Source organism: Polypterus senegalus, chromosome 11, assembly GCF_016835505.1.
Source record: "Polypterus senegalus isolate Bchr_013 chromosome 11, ASM1683550v1, whole genome shotgun sequence".
NCBI classification, from domain to species: domain Eukaryota; kingdom Metazoa; phylum Chordata; class Cladistia; order Polypteriformes; family Polypteridae; genus Polypterus; species Polypterus senegalus.
The window spans coordinates 17,616,589-17,639,562 of record NC_053164.1 but is presented as its reverse complement, the minus strand read 5'-3'; the positions used below and the strand labels follow the sequence as shown (position 1 = coordinate 17,639,562).

Genomic DNA, 22,974 nt, shown 5'->3' with positions numbered 1-22,974 from the left:
GTGCTTGATTTTGAGTAAAGTTAAAATAGTTTTGGGTCAAATGTTTGGTTTTGCAAGACAAGTCGAAGGTTTTGTGAATATAGCTTGAATTTTAGAGTTTTGTTTGGTGTTTTAAGACAAAGAGATGAGATTTTAGGAAACGTGTTTTAGCAATTCAGAAAAACTGTAATCTAGCGCTAGGACAAGAATTAGCCCAATCTGAATAGCAGGGAAAATCTTTAACATTAAATAGCCGCGATGATATTCCTCCACCTGCAGGCGGAGCTAAAGAAACTTTCGCCTTCTCAGTTTTACCTGCGAGACGTTCTTGCTCGGGAACGACTGCCTACGTTAGTTACGTTCGCTCAGAAAAGTGTGTCGGAAGAAAGAAGCGGCGTGAGGGTTTGTATATTTGGACGAGGCATGGAGGTTGAAGGCGGCTCGTATGGTCCTCGATTTGTGGGTATCAGGTTTTGCCAGGAGTGGTGAGTTCCGCGATTAGTATCGTTTGGTAAAATTATATTCTTGAATAGAGTGGGGTTATCGAGGAACTTCCAGCGTACCTGCTTGAATTTAGCGAGTATATCTGCTTCTAGTAATTCCCTGACGGATTTAATCAGTAACCTGTCAATTATTTTAGTGCGTGTATTATTTATTTATTTATGTTGTTGTTTTGTTTTTTTTTCTCATAGGACATACACTTTTAGTAATAGGGGTACTAAAAAAAGATTTGTAGTAGACTTGAAGTCTTGAACAGTTTTTAAAATAATAGTGCGATCACGTAATAGCAATATCATATTAGCAGAAATCAGATCATTTTTGGCTTATTCGAAGTTGGCAAATTGGTATTTAATATGAAGGAATCCTCCATAGTAGCCTACTGCTTATGAATATTGTACTTCAGAATTATAATCTGATGCTGATAGCCGTGGTATGTATTCCATATTAAGAGTGAATTATGAATTGAGAAATGTTGTTGGTTTGGGTAACTGAAAGGCACCACTAGCCGATCTCCTTTTCAGTTTATTCCACCGTAAATTATTCACAGTAAAAACACATCAAACATATATCCAGGAGTACCTAGAGTATACTAATGTGTAACCATACTTTATATACACCTGTTTATGTTCTCTGTACACTTTTGTGTCAGTTAAAAAAATAAACAATCCACTTGATAGTTGTAAGTAGATCTAATGTACAGGTGCCGGTCATAAAATTAGAATATCATGACAAAGTTGATTTATTTCAGTAATTCCATTCAAAAAGTGAAACTTGTATATTAGATTCATTCATTACACACAGACGGATGTATTTCAAATGTTTATTTCTTTTAATTTTGATGATTATAACTGACAACTAAGTCCCAAATTCAGTATCTCAGAAAATTAGAATATCAATTAAGACCAATGCAAAAGGATTTTTAGAAATGTTGGCCAACTGAAAGGTATGAACATGAAAAGTATGAGCAGGTACAGCACTCAATATTTAGTTGGGGCTCCTTTGGCCTGGATTACTGCAGCAATGCGGCGTGGCATGGAGTCGATCAGTCTGTGGCACTGCTCAGGTGTTATGAGAGCCCATGTTGCTCTGATAGTGGCCTTCAGCTCTTCTGAATTGTTGGGTCTGGCGTGTTGCATTTTCCTCTTCACAATACCCCATAGATTTTCTATCGGGTTAAGGTCAGGCGAGTTTGCTGGCCAATCAAGAACAGGGATACCATGGTCCTTAAACCAGGTACTGGTAGTTTTGGCACTGTCTGCAGGTGCCAGGTCCTGTTGGAAAATTAAATCTGCATCTCCATAAAGTTCGTCAGCAGCCGGAAGCATGAAGTGCTCTAAAACTTCCTGGTAGACGACCCTGTTGACCTTGTACTTCAGAAAACGCAATGGACCAACACCAGCAGATGACATGGCACCCCAAACCATCACTGACTGTGGAAACTTTACACTGGACCTCAAGCAACATGGATTCTGTGCCTCTCCTCTCTTCCTCCAGACTCTGGGACCTTGATTTCCAAAGGAAATGCAAAATTTACTTTCATCAGAGAACATAACTTTGGACCACACAGCAGCAGTCCAGTTGAGACGCTTCTGACACTGTCTCTTGTTCAAGAGTGGCTTGACACAAGGAATGCGACAGCTGAAGCCCGTGTCTTGCATATGTCTGTGCGTGGTGGTCCTTGAAGCACTCACTCCAGCTGCAGTCCACTCTTTGTGAATCCCCCACAGTTTTCAATGGGTTTTGTTTCACAATCCTCTCCAGGGTGCGGTTATCCCTATTGCTTGTACACTTTTTTCTACCACATCTTGTCCTTCCCTTCGCCTCTCTATTAATGTGCTTGGACACAGAGCTCTGTGAACAGCCAGCCTCTTTAGCAATGACCTTTTGTGTCTTGCCCTCCTTGTTCAAGGTGTCAATGGTCGTCTTTTGGACAACTGTCAAGTCAGCAGTCTTCCCCATGATTGTGTAGCCTACAGAACTCGACTGAGAGACCATTTAAAGGCTTTTGCAGGTGTTTTGAGTTAATTAGCTGATTAGAGTGTGGCACCAGGTGTCTTCAATATTGAACCTTTTCACAATATTCTAATTTTCCGAGATACTGAATTTGGGACTTTCATTAGTTGTCAGTTATAATCATCAAAATTAAAAGAAATAAACATTTGAAATTCATCAGTCTGTGTGTAATGAATGAATCTAATATACAAGTTTCACTTTTTGAATGGAATTACTGAAATAAATCAACTTTGTCATGATATTCTAATTTTATGACCGGCACCTGTAGATGTATGTTTGTACAATATGTGTATATGTATGTATTAAAAAAAAATATATATATATATATATATATATATATATATATATATATATATATATATAAAATATGAAAGTAACCGCTAACCCAAGAAGCAACACATCAATTTTTATTTTATTAATTTTATTGTAATCGTTCCATACAAAAAGATACATTTTTAGAAAAAATAGGATTGAAAATCAATCGAACTCCACCCCTAGTTTTTAAGCTATCATCATTATATTGTTGTCAATTCAAAGAGCCATAAAAATACCTGTGCTTCCACTGTGTCTAGGTGCCATGCTGCCAACATCTCGGTAACAGCAGAAAACGGAAGTATACTAGCAAATAGCCATATTTTTATAAGCATATATTTATGTTCTCTGTACATGTCCTTGTCAGTCAAATAGTTGCCCATTCAGAAACTCTTACTCTTGGAAGCAGCATGCAGTTTATATAATGCAACTAAACATACGTTGCCAGTTACACTAATACACTAGCTAAAGTGAGCTAATTGGCCAAATTAGTGTTGGGCTACTCTGTAGCGTAGTTGGCATCATAAGTAGACACCATTCAGACAAAATCACTTCAGCAGAACCGTCCAGCGTTTTCAGCAGCAGCAATCAGAATCAGGGTTGCCAAGTCCCAGAAAAATTTCTATCACAATTAAAGCTCAAAACCTGCTGAATGGCACTACATGCTATCCCAATGAATGACATATTTTCAGTTATGACCCTAATCCACAATATTAAATCAAAGTGTGAGGTTATTTCGCCATGGAGTTTCTGAGTGCCATGATATATGTATATGCCATTGAACAGCTTCCCTCTTAGTCTTTCAGGAGTAATGTTACACATAATATAGCAATGAAGAACTTTGGGGGCTGAAGTTTTTTACCTTGGTGTTTCAAGCAAGCTGGTAAACCGGTGGTGGTGGCAGCTCATTTTCACCAAGACGTGCCTGTACGGGTTTGATGGTGCATTTGCAAAATAGCCCAAAAGCAAAAATGCACCCTACAGAATCTTTACCCGAGGAATGGTTTTAAAATTACTCCAAATGGGCAGAAAACCCGCCCATTTAGTGACTGCCCCCCCTACCAACCCCCCAGCACTCTGTAAAAAGTTAGAGGAGCACCATTGAAATGTCACTGGTATTACTGCAGCCAGTGCCTCGAAAGTTCAACCTTTTTAAAGGGTGCAAAATGTAGTGGCCACCCCTTGAAGGCACCATTGCTTAATAATGCCAACCGTTCAGTTATTCACCATTTTGTGTAAGCATATCCAAACATTATTATTTTTCGTTTTTGTTAAAGGAATATTTTATGTATCTACTAGAAGTTCTCTGAGAAATACTGGAATTCCTGTGAAGTGGCTACCTTGAACTGACAGCATTTGACTGGTTTGTTGTAAAGTTAAAATTATATTAAAGTCCTTTAGAGCACATTGAAAGAAACACATGTTCAGACAAGTGCTTTAAATCCTGAACAGGACTAATTAAAGTGCGAGAATGTTTTACCTGAGGTTCTATTTAAAAAAGAAAAGTTGGGTGACCTTGTTTTATTTTTCAAAAAGAGGATATAGGGGTTGCAATGGGGGCATTGGATGGTAATTGATACTCCACACATGACTGTGCACTATTGGAATCTATATTACTTTTTGCAACCAAAAAAAAGGATGACTATAAGCTTTATTAAACTTTTTAAACAGTTACAATATCACTATTTATTTTTCATAATGTCAAAAAAAAACCCCAAAAAAAAACAGCCTTATTTTTTTTTTTCTTAGTTTTGTTTGTCCCCTTTTAAAAGAAACGTCTTAGCCTCTGATGAAATAATACCGCTAAATACGTCACAATTTAGGACAAATTCTAATTGACTGCAAAAATGTTTTTTTTATTATTGAAACATTTTTAGACACAATGAAAGAAGTTAGAGCTTTATCATTTGTTATGACCATAAAATCAGCCCGACCATCCACTACAGTTACAGCTTCCTCTGTTAAACATGGAGTTTAGTCTCATGACCAGGAAACTCCATTTTTGTCATCAGACCATTGAACCTTAATTCCAGTGGACTTCAGAGTCTCCTATGTGCCTTCTGCTGAGATGTCTTGTGTGTTTTTCTCTTTGTCACGTAGGCCTTCCAACCTGCAGGGGAAAACCTGGGGGTTGGTGACAGAATTGGCACTCCAGCCACCATAAAAAAACCTTGCACTGTTCTATTCCATCTGAACTAGTTTGGATCTGAGGTGTCACCCGATGCATGGCTGCACTCGGGTTCTAGCCTGGGGTCCTGAGTTGGTTTGTCATGTGGTGGGTGCGGCAATGCGCTGTATCAGTGCCTGCTCCTAACCTCACTCTTTCTCTCCAGTAAGGCTGCAACTGGTGAAGCACCCCTGTGGTCATCACAGTTCTCTCAGGTTACTTGGTGGCCTCCCTCACTCGTTGTTTCTTTTGCTCGATCAGTGTGTTTTTGTGGACTGCCTGATCTAGCCGGTTGACAGCTCTGCCACCCTTTTTCCTTTTCTTAGTGATTGATATATCTTGATATTCAGTGATATTTTCTTGTCTCCATCCCCTGATTTGTACTTTTCATGGCGTTGCTTGGAGTGTTCTTTTGCCTTCATTGTGTAGGTTAGGCCACCATATTACTTACTCCCCACAAGCCGACCCTTCCACATTCAGTTGTATTTATACTGCAGTCAATTTTTATTTTAGTTTTTCCTTTTAACGTAAAGGTGTTAGAATAGAATTACAAATGGAAAGCCTTTTCCTGTCATTGCAAAATAATTTAAAACAAAATTACGAGTGCCATCCCAACTGGGTACAAATGCAAACGACACTACTTTTGTGAAAAACAAATCAAAGCTACAGCACATTAAAATGAAGAAGATGAAGATCAGCAACATCAAAAAAAAATCTGATGAAATAAGACAGTTAAACAGATATTTTGAGACATAGTGAAAGAAATGAAACTGTTATCATTACTCATGATGACAAAAACGTCTGCAAATGCAGTATGCAGTCAGACTTGGTTATGCATTCCACTGACCTGTAAGTTACAGGTTCCATTTATTTATTTATTTTTCCAGGTCTCACTAGACAGCCCCACTGATGTGCCATTTTTGTTAAAAGAAGTTTTAATGTTGAGTGGACATCAGTGAAGTTGCTTATGCCTTTATTTGCTCCAGGCACCTACATGGTCGCTCTATTTTTTTAACTCCTCAGTAAATTGATGCTTTTGTTGGTGGATCTTTTGAACTTTTGGTTATGGTGTTCAGTTGTAACACAGCTCTGCCCTGTCCTTCAAGGGTCTGAGCCAAACTGCCATGCATGCTTTTCTCTGAACAAACCTTTTTGCGTTTTCCAGCAACCCCTTCATCAAGTTCTGCTGTCCTGGACATTCTTTAGAATTTTATGAATTTCGATTGGTCTGATATTTTAGGGATCTAAAAGAGGACGTCTGCTCACCATATTAGTGCTGCGTTATCAGTATAATTCTATTTATTTACAGTCAGTGGCCAATTTTTTGGTTCACCTTCTTGTTAATATAATCATTGAGGTGGCTGTAATTTGATGTATACAAAATAATGACGTAATTAGGAGGTTACGAATTTCCTTTTCCCATGTTTGCAGCAGGCTCCAGAAAAAAAAGAGAAGAATACCGTATATGCTCCAATAAACGCCGAGTCCCTTATTGTCGCCGGGCTTCAGAGGGGACGTGGCCAAATAGTAGCCGGTCTCTAACAGTAGTCGGGTCTTTGATATTTGCCACTAGTGTACATTGTAAGCGTCTGTATCTTTGCGTGTGTAATACATGTGCATGTCAGCACGTTGCATAAATAAGAAATACGGATATACCGGTTTTTAAAACTGCTTCATTTTTGTGCCGGGTTGACCAAAATATGGACAAACCTGGAAGAGGAGGAAGACGATAGTGAACTGAACAACAACGAAGCCGTCATTGCGGATTCGGACGATGAATAGCAGCGAAAGGAACAGAAAGACATTGCCATTTTTTCTTTAACAGTCTTATGCAGCATGTGAAATTCAAATAAAGTAGCTGTTTGTAATATTAGCCAACATTTTTGTGTACCTACATGTACCAACACGAGCAAAAAAAATATTGCGTTCTGAAAGTTATTTTTTTTAATAATGGCCGGTCTCTATTAACTGCCGGTGGCCACTATTGGAGCATATACGGTAATTAATTTTGAACTTAAATCATCATGCAGTTTATACATATTTTAGTAAAAAAATTAAGAGACTTCTCCATAATTGGACATTATTTTGTTATTAATTGTGATGATGTTGATCAAAAATGAATACAGTTGTAGTACTTCACTCCAACATGTATTCAGCCATCTAAAATTCATTCATGTCGTACAGTTTGTGAGTGAAAGCTAAGGCAGCAATACCAGGTCCCAGTAACGTTTAGGTTTGTAACACCGATAACCATTACCTTTTTACACATAACACGTGTCCATATCCAGCAGGCCATTGAAAACTAAATCAGATCACTGCAGTCATTGTACTCTATTATGAAAAAGGCAAGACTCCAAATGACTAGAACTACAGAAACATGCCAGTACAAAATGGTTCATTATATTGATGAGGAATTTACTGTACACTGAAAGCAGATTCTTGCAAACAGATATTCTTGCTTTCCTCAACAACACAGACACAGCATCTCAAGAACTGAGAGTCGCACTGGCTGCCTGGGGGCTTGCAGGAGTAGCTACAAGATTGCAGATAACGGGCCAAATGTACTTAGCACTGTTGCATTAAATCCACTGGTGCAGAGTCCATTGCTTTGGCCAAATGACAACACTTATCCTGTGGCATTTGGTGGCTCTACTGTTGCAGTATTGACATATATCATCTTCTTATATAATACGCCACCATGGCTGTTCATTTGTCTGTCCAGGATTTTAAATCAAACCGTTTGAGCTATTGACTTGAAATTTGGTACACATGTACTACGTGACCTCTACTGTCCGTTGTTGGGGTGGTGATTTTTATTACTTTTTTTATTTTTATTTTATTGTAGAATCAACTCTCGGCATCACGTAGCAGGGTGGCCTTGTGGCGCATGTGTTGGGTGCCGTTTTCATCCCTACCACTTCCCCTACCTCTTCATATCTTAAATCATTCTTTAGGCAGATTGAAGTACCAGCTTAAGTGAAAAGTTAAGGAAAATGTACTGAGTAATTGCAACACAAGAACTGACTAAATCAGTTTTAAAGCGAAAAGATGCTGACGGAAGAAGAGAAGAAGCGGGCCGCTGGAGTGGAGAAAACAAGAGCTGCTCACGAAGCAGCAAGCGCATCAACCTCTGAGCAAACGAACGCTAAACGTACAGAGAAAGAGGATGAAAACTAGGAATGCTCAAGTCAAGTGTATTCACTGCACGTTATCAAGCAGTACACCGTTACTGGTGTATTATAATGTGCAAATACTGTATAAGCATATAGCCAACTTGAAAAGTACGTAGGCAGTGATGTTCTTTTTCGATTTAATGATGTTGTATTCTAGGATGTTGTATTAATTACAAAAAAGGCAGCAGCATTTAACAGTTTGTCCTGTCACCATCAAAACACTTCTTAAACTTGCTCTATACTGTTGCTTTCAATGCTTTTACATACCTGTACATCGGAACTCTCAGGTTATATTTACAGGAACTAATTCATTTTACATTACTGTCATTTAAGATTTTTTTATTAGCTGCTTTGATTTTATGTTCACGTGCAACATTTGTTTACTTAATACAGCATCACTCAGTTGATCATTCCCATATTTGACATTTTCCCACATTTTACATAATATAATATATTTGTTTTGGGAAAAAAAGGATTATTTGTTAAATTTTATTTGATAAGTATTTATGGTATTACTATAACAGTAACACATTTTTAACAAGTGAACTATATTTTTATTGTAAAAAAATAAAGAAATATTTTATACAGTAATTTAATTTTCAACTCTTTCAGTGTTTAACAATTTCACATTAACAATTTTTCAGAGGTTCCTTTCTAAATAAAGGTTCTACTCTACTGTGAGTGTGTGTGTGTGTGTATGTATATTATATATGTGAATTTAACTATAATTTAAAAATATGCTTAACTTTTGATCTTTGTATATTTTCTCCCCTCAGTAATAACATGTTATATCCCAAAGAAGACAAAGAAAATCGCATACTACTTTACGCGGTGAGTTCTGCCATTAGATGGCATTTTTCATATACTTTTGTGAATTCTGGGACATCAAAAAAAAATATTATTTATTAGCATTGTTTATTATTTGTTTATCCAAGGCAACATACATTTGAAATACAATTGTTTGAATTTTTTTCTGTCATTTTTCCAATGACGGAGCACAGGCAGGTGAAGCAATTCGCTCATGGTCATGTAGTTTCAGCAGTGGGCTTTGAGGCCCAAAGCCTTAACCTCTACACTATACTGCCTATTTCTTTAAGAGATAATCTTTACTTTACACATGCATCAAATGTATTTATTAAATTGAATCTTTTACTCAAAGTGACTCACAGATCAAAGTGTATTATAGAGTTCTTTGCATACTGCTTCATTTGGAGCACTGGAAGGCTAAATGACTTGATCAGGGTCACACAGTGTGTGAGTGGTAAAAATTAGACCGCCTGCCTCATGATTTACATACAGTGCATGCGGAAAGTATTCACAGCGCATCACTTTTTCCACATTTTGTTATGTTACAGCCTTATTCCAAAATGGATTAATTTTTTTCCTCAGAATTCTACACACAACATCCCATAATGACAACGTGAAAAAAGTTTACTTGAGGTTTTTGCAAATTTATTAAAAATAAAAAAATTGAGAAAGCACAAGTACATAAGCTCCAAATTGAGCTCTGGTGCATCCTGTTTCTCCTGATCATCCTTGAGATGTTTCTGCAGCTTAATTGGAGTCCACCTGTGGTCAATTCAGTTTTTTGGACATGATTTGGAAAGGCACACACCTGTCTATCGAAGGTCCCACATTTGACAGTTCATGTCAGAGCACAAACCAAGCATGAAGTCAAAGGAATTGTCTGTAGACCTCCGAGACAGGATTGGCTTGAGGCACAAATCTGGGGAAGGTTACAGAAAAATTTCTGCTGCTTTGAAGGTCCCAATGAGCACAGTGACCTCCATCATCCGTAAGTGGAAGAAGTTCGAAACCACCAGGACTCTTCCTAGAGCTGGCCGGCCATCTAAACTGAGCGATTGGGGGAGAAGGGCCTTAGTCAGGGAGGTGACCAAGACCCCGATGGTCACTCTGTTAGAGGTCCTCAGTGGAGAGAGGAGAACCTTCTAGAAGGACAACCATCTCTGCAGCAATCCACCAATCAGGCCTGTATGTTAGAGTGGCCAGATGGAAGCCACTCCTTAGTAAAAGGCACATGGCAGCTCGCCTGGAGTTTGCCAAAAGGCACCTGAAGGACTCTTGGACCATGAGAAACAAAATTGTCTGGTCTGATGAGACAAAGATTGAACTCTTTGGTGTGAATGCCAGGCGTCACGTTTGGAGGAAACCAGGCACCGCTCATCACCAGGCCAATACCATCCCTACAGTGAAGCATGGTGGTGGCAGCATCATGTTGTGGGGATGTTTTTCAGCAGCAGGAACTGGGAGACTAGTCAGGATAAAGCGAAAGATAACTGCAGCAATGTACAGAGACATCTTGATTAAAAATCTGCTCCAGAGCGTTCTTGACTTCAGACTGGGGCGACGGTTCATCTTTCAGCAGGACAACGACCCTAAGCACACAGCCAAGATATCAAAGGAGTGGCTTCAGGACAACTCTGTGAATGTCGTTGAGTGGCCCAGCCAGAGCCAAGACTTGAATTCGATTGAACATCTCTGGAGAGATCTTAAAATGGCTGTGCACTGACGCTTCCCATCCAACCTGATGGAGCTTGAGAGGTGCTGCAAAGAGGAATGGACGAAACTGGCCAAGGATAGGTGTGCCAAGCTTGTGGCATCATATTCAAAAAGGCTTGAGGCTGGAATTGCTGCCAAAGGTGCATCGACAAAGTATTGAGCAAAGGCTGTGAATACTTATGTACATGTGATTTCTCAGTTTTTTTTATTTTTAATAAATTTGCAAAAATCTCAAGTAAACTTTTTTCACATTGTCATTATGGGGTGTTGTGTGTAGAATTCTGAGGAAAAAAATGAATTTAATCCATTTTAGAATAAGGCTGTAACTACAAAATGTGGAAAAAGTGATGCGCTGCGAATACTTTCCGGATGCACTGTATCTGATATCATGGCAAATGGGTATGCATTTTCTGTCCTATTTTACGCAGTGAGGAATAAATTCACAAAACAATTTACAAAATTTATTCTAAAAGGAGGTTGTCTGTTGAAATGCATGTACATGTGATAATCTAGTAAACTAATTTCTTCTCCTAGGTGGAAAAAGCTTCCATTCATTGTAATGCTCACTTGTCTTTGATTGCTTAACAAGTAAATTGATCTGTTTCCGGAGAGAGTGTCACCTGTAAAAATAGCAGTTTTTTATGGATTTTTTTTTCTGGGTTCTTCAGTTTTCTTCCCATATTGAATAATTGCATGTTAGCTAGATTGGTAACTCTAAATTGAGTGTTTGTCCTTCCGTGACGCTGAGCTGGATTAAGCCTGTCGTAAAATGTCATCCTTGAGGCACTGTTTGTATGCACTAGTTCCAGCAATAGTGATGGACATTTTGATTCTTTTGAGCTACCCAGTTAATGAAATTGATTATACATTGTGGGAAACAGCTCAGACACAGACAGGTAGACATCATTCAAGCACCACAACACATTTATTTACAACCACTATATACAAGGATGACACATACAACCCACTCTACCCCAAAGTCCAGGGCTCTTCTCACACTGCCTTTCTCTCAGGTCTGCCTCCACTCCTCTTCTCCGAGCTCTGTCTTTCTCCACTTCTGACTCCAGCCCCCGAATGGAGAGAGGTGGCCCCTTTTAAGCTCACCCGGCCGTGCTCCAGGTGCCTCCCGATTTAGCTTCTGCCGGCCCTTCCTGGTGTGGTGGAAGTACCGGAAGCGCACCCGGAAGCACTCTGGGTGTCCCTGGTCGTCTTTCCCCCAGCACTTCCGGGTGCTTGCCACTATATATATATACTTGAGTAAATCAACAATGTTAAAATGTTAATTGCAAAGTTTACATTCGTTGCCCTCCTGCCAGTCTGAATTGGATTCATTGGGTTAGGAAATTCTAAGTTACAATAAATGTCAGATTGTTAATAAACATTGAAATTGCTGTTAAGTTCTTAACTTTGTTCATAGCTCACCACCACCCACCAGTCCAGCATTTTCATAATTTCAGACATAACTAAATATACTGTATCACCATAACCATAAATACATGTCTTAACATGCGTGTGTGCAGGGGTGCATCAAGCTGTTTTGAGGCAGTATGTGGGGTTTCTTTTTTTTTTTTTTTGTTTGGACCCTCACTTTATAAAATACCAACTTATCATGACAATGACACGGCTTAAAATGCAGACAATAATCCAACAATAATTTTAAACTGGCATAGAATATGAGACATAGATGCAGCAAAATAAATGTAAAATAACCATATGGTACTCTCATTTAAATGCATTGCATAATTTAATTCAACGTGTATCTCTCAAGTGGAATTATGGTAAAACTTGCAGTAAAGCTCAAAGACCATTGTCTTTTGTTGTTCATCATCATCTATGACTTATTACATTCTTTGCACTTGGCGTGCTACAAAAAGTTCTCCATAAGTGTCCTGCTGGGGAAAACAAAAATCTCTCCGATGCCATGCATTGATTGGATGGTGTTTTTATATTATTCACATACATTGACAGGGATCCATAAACAGGTTTCATGGTTAAATGTTTAAAGATTGTCATTAAACTTTAGTTTTATTGAATTTTGATGATTAGCACAGTCGGTTCATTTAATATACTTTAATATCCATAATTATTAATTTGGAATGTATCCCACTCCAATCAGCTGATGGCATTCTTTCATTTGTGCAATTCATTTAGGCATACTATGCGTGTTGATTAACCCTTCTATTAACCTCGAACATGTGATTAATAAATGTGGTGTTGTCTTTCTAGTGCAGAAACTGTGATTATCAACAGGAAGCGGACAATAGCTGCATTTATGTTAACAAGATCACCCACGAGGTTGAGTAAGTATAAAGTTGGGTTTTTTTTTTTTCTCTTATTTAAAAATTTTAAATCTGGTTTTATTGGCTTTTTGAATTATATATCTTCTGATTCACTGAGACACATCATCAGTGATGTAGCCTGGGGTTATCAGGTGTTTTGGGTGTTTCAACATCAGATACTCTCATCCAGTCTTTCATGCCTTTGCCTATGTCCCAGTAGCATTCACACTCCACATCACACTCTTTTTGGAGCACAGCCATCTAACTTTTTCTGTCTCATTACTCCCAATACACTGTGCACGTTACAGACAGACTTACCTGTGAACCTACTACAGCCCACGTTTTCACATCAGACTTACACCCCGGCTGCAACACTGCTTCACGAGATACTTATACTTGACCATTTTATATCTTTAGCCTCCTTGATTCTGTCTTTCCAGGGAACAGTCGATTTTGGCTTGATCACTTGCCTTTTCAATTCAAACAGCAAGATGACTTCAAGTCTCAAGGTGGTCATGCAGGTGGACTCTGGGGAAACTCATCTGCTTCCCTAAGTCAACATACACAGACACAAGGAACCCAATCAAGTATCCTTTTTTGGAAGTGGGTCTGCTGTTCTGCCCTTGCAAACCTGCTGATGCACATTGATAGAGGCGCTGATGTTGTTCATATGATTGAACTCCATTTGTACCTGGTTATAGTGTCTTCAATACTGTCCTTCTCCCAGTGATTGAGGGCAGATGATGATATACCGCAGTGCTCCTTTCTTTTGGAACGCCGGACATACTGGTACTTTTGCCCTGATCTACTTAGAGTTTGGATGGACCAGGTTGCACATCAGAGGTGTCTCGGGGTGGAAATGCAATCTGCCTGGGTTTTGTTTTTTTCTTTTATTATGAGGGAAAATTAAGTGTTACAACTGACTGCACTGCACATGTCTGTGTATACTGGTGGAGAGTCAAGCTGAAGGCCTCGTGACTGTTTATCCATAATGGGACCAAGTTGTGTTTTTTCCTTCAGTTGTCACACCCAGTAGTATAACCCATAATTTGGGATGGTGGCCATGAATGAAAGAGATTAAAAGAGGCAAGCCTGTTGCTCAGAGGAAGATGTTGAAAATTTCCTGCTGCACGTTTTTTGAAAAATTTTTGGTACACTACAAAAACTGAAATACAGGAATCTGCTTTCTCTTTTATTTTTTTAAGCCCACAACCCCAAATATTAATTAGACATATAATGACATGCATTGTCCCAAAATATTTCCATCAGCCCTTGCATTAAGACCGCATTATTAGAAGGACTATAGACTGCCTTCAAGTATGTTCTCTTCATGTACAATTTGACTTTTAGTTCTATAATAATTCTTTGAATGGTTCTCCATAAAAAAAGATAGAACTTCTTACTGAATTCTGGGCACTTAATGCTTTGTAGAATTTAGAATTAAAGTGGGGAAGATAGATTATGATAATCTTGCAAAACATTTTGCATTTACTCCTGCAGCTATTACACAGTGGGCTTGCCTGCAGTGTTGTGGCCAGAAAATGTAATAATACAAACCTTTGTTTTCAGTGAGTTGTACATCACAAAAGGAGAAATGGGTGAATAAGTGGATGATCGAAAACATGGCCCAGAGGCCTTAAATCTTGTCATAATCAAGTCCATTATTTCATAGTTTAAGACATATGGTGCAATTATGATCATACTACTGTAAATTGGATTGTTAGCCCTACATGGATGCGTAAGAGTAGCAACAGAAGGAGCATCTTAACAACAAATTGAGACCTCTCAGATCTCAGACCTTACCAAAATGATAACGCATAGAATGACCTGGGGCCTCATGTATAACGCCGTGCGTAGAACTCGCACTATAACATGGCGTAAGCACAAAAGCCGAAATGTGTTTACGCACAGAAAAATCCAGATGCAGGAATCTGTGCGCATCTAACTTCCACGTTCTTCCGCTACATAAATCCCGATCAGCGTGAAAACTAACGCTCGTGCACGCGCATTATGTAACGCCCCAAATCCTCCCAGAATTACGCCTATTTGAATATGCATCGCCCTTAAGTGCAGCCTTCTGTGAAAAGACAATGGGAAAAGCACGGGGGAAAATATAAGAATTTCAGCGAATACCAAGTGGAGGCAAATGAAAAACATACTATTTGTTCAAATAAACCGTGGTATAATCAACAAAAGGAAGTTGATCGAGTGACATAGCGTGTTGGAGAAACTTGAAAGCTCACATTCACAAATCGCACAGTGCTGGAAATAAAAAAGAAGTCACATATCAAAGTCGCCGTGAAAAGCCGAGTTGTAAGCCCACTGTCTGAGTGTCATATGAAAGCTTATTAGGGTACAGAGAAAAAAGGCACACAGTGGGGAAAAAGCACGAAATGTCAACTTCAATCTCGACATTTCCACTTTAATCACGTAGTTTATTTTGTCATTAAAGTAGAACATCATAAACTTCATCTTAAAATCGTTTAATTAACCAGTTTCTCAAATCACATCGTAATTAAAGTAGCACGTTAAATGCTTTGTTTTGTATTTGATCTTCTATGTGCTCTATGTGTGTGAATCACTACTTGCTTTTTAAACCGGCTCTCTTCCTCCAACTGGACACAGAATCAATTACATTCATAATATTATAGTTCTCTGAATAACTAAAATACTGAGATGTATACGTGATATCATTTTCATGATGATAGGAGTTAAAGCACGTTATTAAACATGTGTTTCACTTCGATGAAATAATTTATTGCAGCAGTACAATCAGGGGCGGCTCTAGGCTTGTCGTGGCACTGGGCAGAGGAAGAATCGGTGGCTCCTTCCGCCCGTCAGTAAGGTAGCTTATGCACAGTGGATGGCTGCATAGCCGCCTCGTGCTCATGACACAAGCATTTAACTTTTGCCGAAATTTGTCGCTGTGTTTTTAGCTGTGTTGTTATTTTCTCTTTCTGTTTTATATTCAATATATATTGGCGTAGCCGTCACTGCAGTCAGTGCTTTTCTTTACCCAAGTAACCGATCGCCATACAATCAGCTCTGTAATAGACGTTAAGCCATCTGTAAGCTTAGCCCGATTCTTCAAAACGTTTAAAGAACATTGAAATGTCTTCGTAGTACATGTTTAATTATTCTATCCTTAATGACACTCCCAGTGAAGAATATAGATTATTTAAATTAAGTTAGTTTTATCTGTATAATTTAATAAACATATTTTGCTGAATTTCACCTTATAAATGATATCGTTTCTGTTTCTGAACCACGAGGTCCGTACAGGAAAGGCTTTAAAACATTTTGCAGTGGCTGAGACAGCGTGTCCTTGAAGCTGTATACCGATAATTCTCTTTCTGATCAGCTGCTGCTGTGATTCACACTCAGATACAGTGATATAAATACTCTGAGTGGTGCAGTGAGAGAAATATTGAAAAAGATGATCCGCTGTGGCAACTCCTAACAAGAGGAGCTGAAAGAAGAAGAAGAAGTGAGAGTAACAACGCTAAAGCAGTTATGGTATTTGGAATACTATGGCTGTTCCCTGGACCATTATATTGTTACAAGTTAATTACAATCAGATGCATTACACTAATAAACAATATGCGGTTAGTTTCGGTGTATTTATAAAGCTGCGTCAGGAAAATAAGGTGTAACCACACAGGAACAGTAGCACTGCTTTGACGCTGGGTGCCGCCAGTCTGCAAAACCGAGCGGAGAACTTGCGTACGACAAGGTATGAGGTACCGTGGAAAAGTGCGTGGATGTACGCCAAGTGTAGGTTTTATACATCGCGATTTGAACGTGGAAAAGTTCTTACGCAACATTTCTGTGTGTACGCACCGTTTATACATGAGGCCCCTGGAGTTCAGTTGATCATCAGTTCTCTACAAATTTACCTAAATTTCAACAGTTAAACATTGTAAAATCAAAGTCTGCTATGTGGAAACAGACTGATTCAAAATGATTGATGGCTGATATTTAAAGAATGGCTTCTGTTACCAGTTACAGTTTGAGGTGTATGAAAATTTACTCAACCTATTTTAATTTTTTTCCTGTAATTGATTTTCAGTAGATAAGAGCATTTTTTTATTTCACTTTTTTTAGTTACATTTTATTTAATTTTACATTAATAGGCCAAAAAATATAAAAGTTGTGAATGTGTGTTTCCACTTTTAATGAACACTTTGCATGTGTGATCACTTTTTTCTTTCTCCCTTTCTGTATTCATCATGCAAATTACCCCTCTTGTTTGCAGTGAGCTGACGCAGATCATTGCAGATGTTGCCCAGGATCCTACCCTGCCAAGAACTGAAGACCATCCCTGTCCAAAGTATGTTGTGTTTCAAAAGTAGAACATTAAAAAAAGTATCTTGATAGATGTAAAAAAAAAAATCAAATCACAACTGCACATTATGATATAATACAGTGAATGTAAAACATTTTCAAAATACTTTTCATAGAATTATCTTTTTCCTCTCTAAAGCTGTGCTTTGCCTTATGAGAGCTCAACAAAAAAAATCACCTAGAAGAGGAGCAAAAATAATATTTAATCAGATGATTACAGGTTTTTTTTTAAAATTTTTTTTTAATATTCCAAGTTTCTTCTAGCTGCATTTTTGTTTCCTTTACAGGTGTTTTCATCGGTTATCCCTCTGGTATGTAGGGTAGGGTAGGAGGGTAGGGTAGGGTAGGGTAGAGTAGAGTAGAGAACATTGCAAATGCACTTTCTTGAGCACCTGCCCTTGGTGCCGCCAATACCTTTCTTCTCCCAGTGCCTTGGAGCAGGAGTTGAAGATATGCTCCAGCATTCCTTACCTTTAGCATAACAGGATGTTGATAATTGTGCTGCATGACACATATAGAGGTTAGGTCGATTATCAAAAATAGAATATCAAAGATAACTCGGGTTCGAGCTTCATTATTGCTGGGACGTCACTTTTATATTTTATATTGTGACTAACTGCACTGCAGATGTCCTTTATGTGCTGCTGCTGTGCAGTGAAGGGTAGCCAATTTAAAGGCCCTGTGACTGTACAGCCCAGTTGTTTAAGTCCCTACTTTATGATAGTGGCTGTGAGTAATGTTTCTTCAGCCGTGTGAAGCATTTGAATAGTACTCCAGCACAATGGATTTAAAATTAATCATTCAAGATGTGATTGAAGTGTAGACTTTCAGCTTTAACTCAAGGGATTTTTACAAAAATATTATTTGAGCCATTTAGGAATGACTTTTATGATTTTTATACATAGCCCCCGTCCCCCTCTCATACCCCATTTTCAGGAACTCAAGTAAGTAGAAAAACCAACATAAATACAGTATAATAATTTTCAATGCTTGCTTGAAAATCCTTTGCAGTCAATGACTGCCTGAAGTCTGGAATCCATGGACATCACCAAATTCTGTCTTTCCTTCCAAGTGATCTTTGCCAGGCCTTCAACTGCAGATGTGTTCAGTTGCTGGTTCTTCTGTGGACTTTAATGCCTCCTGTTTTGTCTTCAGCAAGTGAAATGCATGTTTGGTTGGGTTAAGGCCATGTGACTGAAAAGCGCTAGGGTTGTTTTTGCAGTATGTTTTGGATCGTTGTCCACCTGTACTATGAAGTGCTGCTTTATCCATTTTGCAGCATTTGCCTGAATCTGAGAGGATAGTGTTGCGCTATGCGCTTCAGAATTCATCCTGCTGCTTCTGTCGGCCATCATATCAATAAACACTTGTCACACTGTTTATTTTGCCTCCATACATGCCTAAATCATAACACTGCCTCCACTATGTTTCGCAGATGATGTGGTGCACTTTGGATCATGAGCGGAACCTTCCCTTCTGTATACTCTTCTCTTCCCATCATTCTGGTTCACGTTGATCTTAGTTTCATCTGGCCAAAAATATTGATCCAGAACTGGTCAGGCGTTTTTAAATGTCTTCAACCAACGTCTAATCGACCTTCCTATTCTTGAGGCTTACCAGTGGTTTCCACATCTGTGTTTGCTTTTATGAAGTATTTTCTTGACTGCAGACTACCTCCTAGCTTTGATTTGGCTAGATGTTTTTTTCATCAAGGAAGGAATTCTGTGATCACCCATCCATACTTATCTTCTGTGGTGGTCCTGGCTTTTTGGTGTTGCTGACATCGGCAGTGCTTTGCTTCTTTTTAAGATGTTCTAAATTGTTGCCTTGGTCACTCCTAATATTTCTGCTATCTCTTTGGTGGGTTTTTCTTTGTTGTCACAGCCTAATTTTGGCCTGCTTTACTTGCATTAAAAGCTCTTTGGACCTCTTATTGAGAGTTTACAGCAACAGCTTCCAAATGCAAAAAACATACTTGGAATCACCTCTAGATCTTTTACCTGCTTAATTGTAAATGAAATAATGATGTGAGTTCTCACACCTGGCCATGCAGCTTATCAGTCAATTAATTGCCCAATTGATAAAAAGGGGATGACGTGTAGTTTCTTCACCATTCACCCAAGTTTGATGTAAATAGCCTCAAATTAAAACTGACATTCTGCACTTTTACCTCACATTCAGTATATAGCTTCAGCACCAATTTTCATTTGTAAAAAGATAAAATAACAATTTTATCAATGTCCAAATACCTTTGAACCTAACCTAACACAGCATATAATATTTCAGATTAGGGATATTGTCCAAGAATACAAAAGGCCCTTTTCTGTTTCAACCTAACTGTAGGGATTCAGGTTATAGTTGGAACCATTTAGGTAGAATTCAGATATTTGTGTCTTTTCATGTAAATACAACTGTTTCATGTAAATACAAACTGTGGCACTTTACAGCTGTCTAAGCCAAACTTTTAACATTTAATACTGTAAGGCAAAACAGCATAGAAGACCATAAGCACCATAGCTCAAAAGCTTTTTTATCATTGCCAATTGCTAATGCAAAACCAGTTGTGCTTCTGCTGCTGTTTAGGGAAATCATATTTTATTTGATACTCTTTTTTAGCACCCATGTGTCATCTCCTATTTGTTTGTTGTATTCAATGTTCATAAATAAGGGGAGAAAAAAGGTGGTGGTAAAGAATTCTTGTATGGATTTCCAAGGAGGAACTTGAAGTGCTAAAGCAGTTGACACACAAGATAAACCAACAAGAAACCATATAAACATGTCCATAATCCAGTTAAACTGAGCATTTTAAAATGGCAGAAAAAGCAGTCTGGCCAAAGGTTGTTGAAACAGCTAGTTGCAGCTGGTAAGGAAGACCTCCAGTAGGAATTATTCCCAGAAACACTGTGATAGTCAGGTTTGTACTACTTTGTTTCTGTAGTTTTAGAAAATTTTAATTATAGTCAGAAAGATTTCTATTACAGTTTAAGCAATGTTTACTATTTTAACATTGGCATCTTGTTCTAGACCAGTCCTTCTTCCTGGCATTGGTTTTATAGGTATTTATGTTTATAGGGCCATTATTCTCATGTGTACAGAGTACAATGAAGTTCTTACTGTACATGCATAAGCTAATCACCATGCAACAGATTCAGTCCCCTGCTCTATCCATGTGTTCCAGCCAAGTATAATTTAATGGTATTTTATACATGTATATTTGAAAAACACATTGCAAGAATAGAACAAGTGGCTATTATAAAATAGGTATTATGACACAGAAAACTTTGGAATATGAATCCAGACTATGAAAGTCACAATTTATAGATTTATTTTAAAATAATTAAATTTTTCTGTAGATTCTGTACCAAGTAGCTTCATGTAACTCTTGTGTATTATACTAAACTTGCCCTAGAGCAGCGGTTCTCAAACTGTGAGGCGCGCCCACCTGGGGGGGCACTCAAGCTATACAAGGGAGGTGTTGAATAAATGAACAAGGCATCAAAATTAATTTTTTACATTTTTATTTCAAATTTAAATTTGCAAGCATATAATCACAACGAATGCATTATAACTAAAATTAAAATAAAACATTTCTAAGGTATCGATCTAACGACTAATATGTGCCTGCTTTAAAGTACACAGCCTCTCCAGGTTTGGTTTGATATTCCAGATGGACACTCTGAGCTCCTTTTCTATTTGAAGTTTGTTTCTATGACGAACGGCGCCGCTGCTGCTGCTTTTATAGTCGCGGATTTTCAGTCCAGAAAGTTTGAGACTTATCGGTATCTGTCGCAAACATTCGGGTAACAGTACTTACTGTAGATCAGGTGATAATGCGGTGCGACTGCACCACATTGGCAGCATAGCCAATATTGCCAAATTGAGTTAAATAATTTACTGCGTATTGGGTTATTTTCATGATACAACTAACAGCGGCATAATATTTACTGGACGAAAATACATTCATCTCGCGCAGATTGACTTCATCGGTGTCCTCGTTTACGAGATTTTTAAAAATTAAAACATGTTTAATCGTTTCTTTACATTAAAAAAATAATTAAATAAGAATAACTAATTTATTCTTTGTTTTTGGGATTAGAATTACTACCAAAAACCCCACAAGGCATTTTAACAGTTATTAAAGCACTTTAAAAAAAATAAATTGCAAATATTTCATTGAAGTTAGCCGAACACATGCAAATCTTATGGAAGTAAAAATGATAGGATACGCGACACCGTACGAGTATCATACCCTTGTTAGTTGTATCATGGATACAACTATCTTATAAGATAGTTGTATCATGGATACAACTATCTTATATTATGCAGGGGGTGCAGAATTATTCCAGGTAGAAAAGGGGGGTGCGAAATACGAAGGTTTGAGAACCGCTGCCCTAGAGCGTGTATATGTGTATGTTTTTGTTAGATGGTGTTTGGGCATGTGTTTCTCTTGCTCTGTGATGGACTGGTATCCAGTCCAGGTATTGCCATTAATAACTGAGCCAGAGAAAGGAGAAATAGGTTCCAGCTGCCCCATGACCCTGCCCTGGATAAGCGGGTTAGGAAAATGGATGGATGAAAGAATATCCCAAACTTCATTGACATACATTGCTTGGCAATTGATTTGAGATTTGTTATGACTTGAGAGCCCCCAAGTTTTATTTTGCAGCTAAGTGCACTATGAAATGAGTGTTTTATGCATAAATTTGACAACATGTTGCTTTATTTGTAATGGTGCAATTTTTCTATCGTAACATACTATAAAAGTTCTTTTTTTTTCCCCAATTCTTTAGGTGTGGCCACAAGGAGGCAGTATTCTTCCAGTCTCACAGTATGAAAGCTGAGGTATGTTTATTGCATATGTAGTGGTAACCCAGTCCTGTATTGTTTTTTTTTTTTTGTTTTTTTTTAAATTTCCCCCAACACCTACACCCCCAAAGGAGTTTATTCATTTAAGGTCAGGCCATGCTGTTGAAAGTTGCATTTTTAATATGCTAGTTTATATCAGAAATACCAGAAGGTATGAATAATTTGCAATTGATGTCTTGCTGAAAATTAGATAGAATGTTTTCACACCCTTATTGTATTTTAAATGTGTTTAATCATTGTGCATCACAGAGCACTCTCATTTATACACCTGCCCACACTTATTCACAGTGGGGCAATATAGACGTGTCATTCAGTCTAACATGCATTTCTTTGGAATACGGGAGGAAAAACTGGACAAATAGCAGGAAAACCTACAGGCAGCCAAGGGGAGTGTATGAAATCCACAAAGATAGTAACCAGGCCTTAACTGGAAGAAATTGTGCTAACCCCTGTGCCATTGTGTAGCCACATTCTTATACTGAAAGTGCAGTATGTTTTCCAGATTCATCATATTGCTTGGTGACATAAGTGAAAGTCTCACATGTGGTGTTTTTGTTTTTTCAGGACGCTATGAGATTGTATTATGTTTGCACAGCACCACATTGTGGTCATCGCTGGACTGAATAAGAAAGACCTGAGTTTTCTTCGCTTATGGGTTTTCGTGTTTGTTGTTTTTTAAGTAAGCTCTAATCAGCTTTGTAAATAAGAAGATCCTGTATTTCTTTATACAAAACATTGGAGAAGGTCTGATCATGTGACCCGTGAGCATGTTTCAAAACTACTTCCTTTGTACAATAATAAAAAAGATTTTTTTAAACAA

At 38.1% G+C, this 22,974-nt stretch overlaps 1 protein-coding gene across 1 annotated transcript; it reads left to right on the top strand.

The window, feature by feature from the left end:
- The first annotated feature begins 326 nt into the window (after nucleotides 1-326).
- On the top strand, nucleotides 327-22,974 carry polr2i (RNA polymerase II subunit I). Its single transcript, XM_039768106.1, has 6 exons — nucleotides 327-464; nucleotides 8,922-8,976; nucleotides 12,892-12,965; nucleotides 17,200-17,274; nucleotides 22,079-22,130; nucleotides 22,719-22,974. The coding sequence occupies exons 1-6, from the start codon at nucleotides 403-405 to the stop codon at nucleotides 22,779-22,781; spliced, it is 381 nt and encodes a 126-aa protein (XP_039624040.1). The 5' UTR covers nucleotides 327-402; the 3' UTR covers nucleotides 22,782-22,974.

Bases quoted from the DNA above. Each gene is read 5' to 3' on its own strand.
- polr2i (XM_039768106.1), top strand. From the start codon at position 403: ATGGAGGTTGAAGGCGGCTCGTATGGTCCTCGATTTGTGGGTATCAGG. The intron at 12,966-17,199 runs GTAAGTATAAAG...TCTTGTTTGCAG, and splicing joins AAGATCACCCACGAGGTTGA to TGAGCTGACGCAGATCATTG. The intron at 17,275-22,078 runs GTATGTTGTGTT...CCAATTCTTTAG, and splicing joins GAAGACCATCCCTGTCCAAA to GTGTGGCCACAAGGAGGCAG.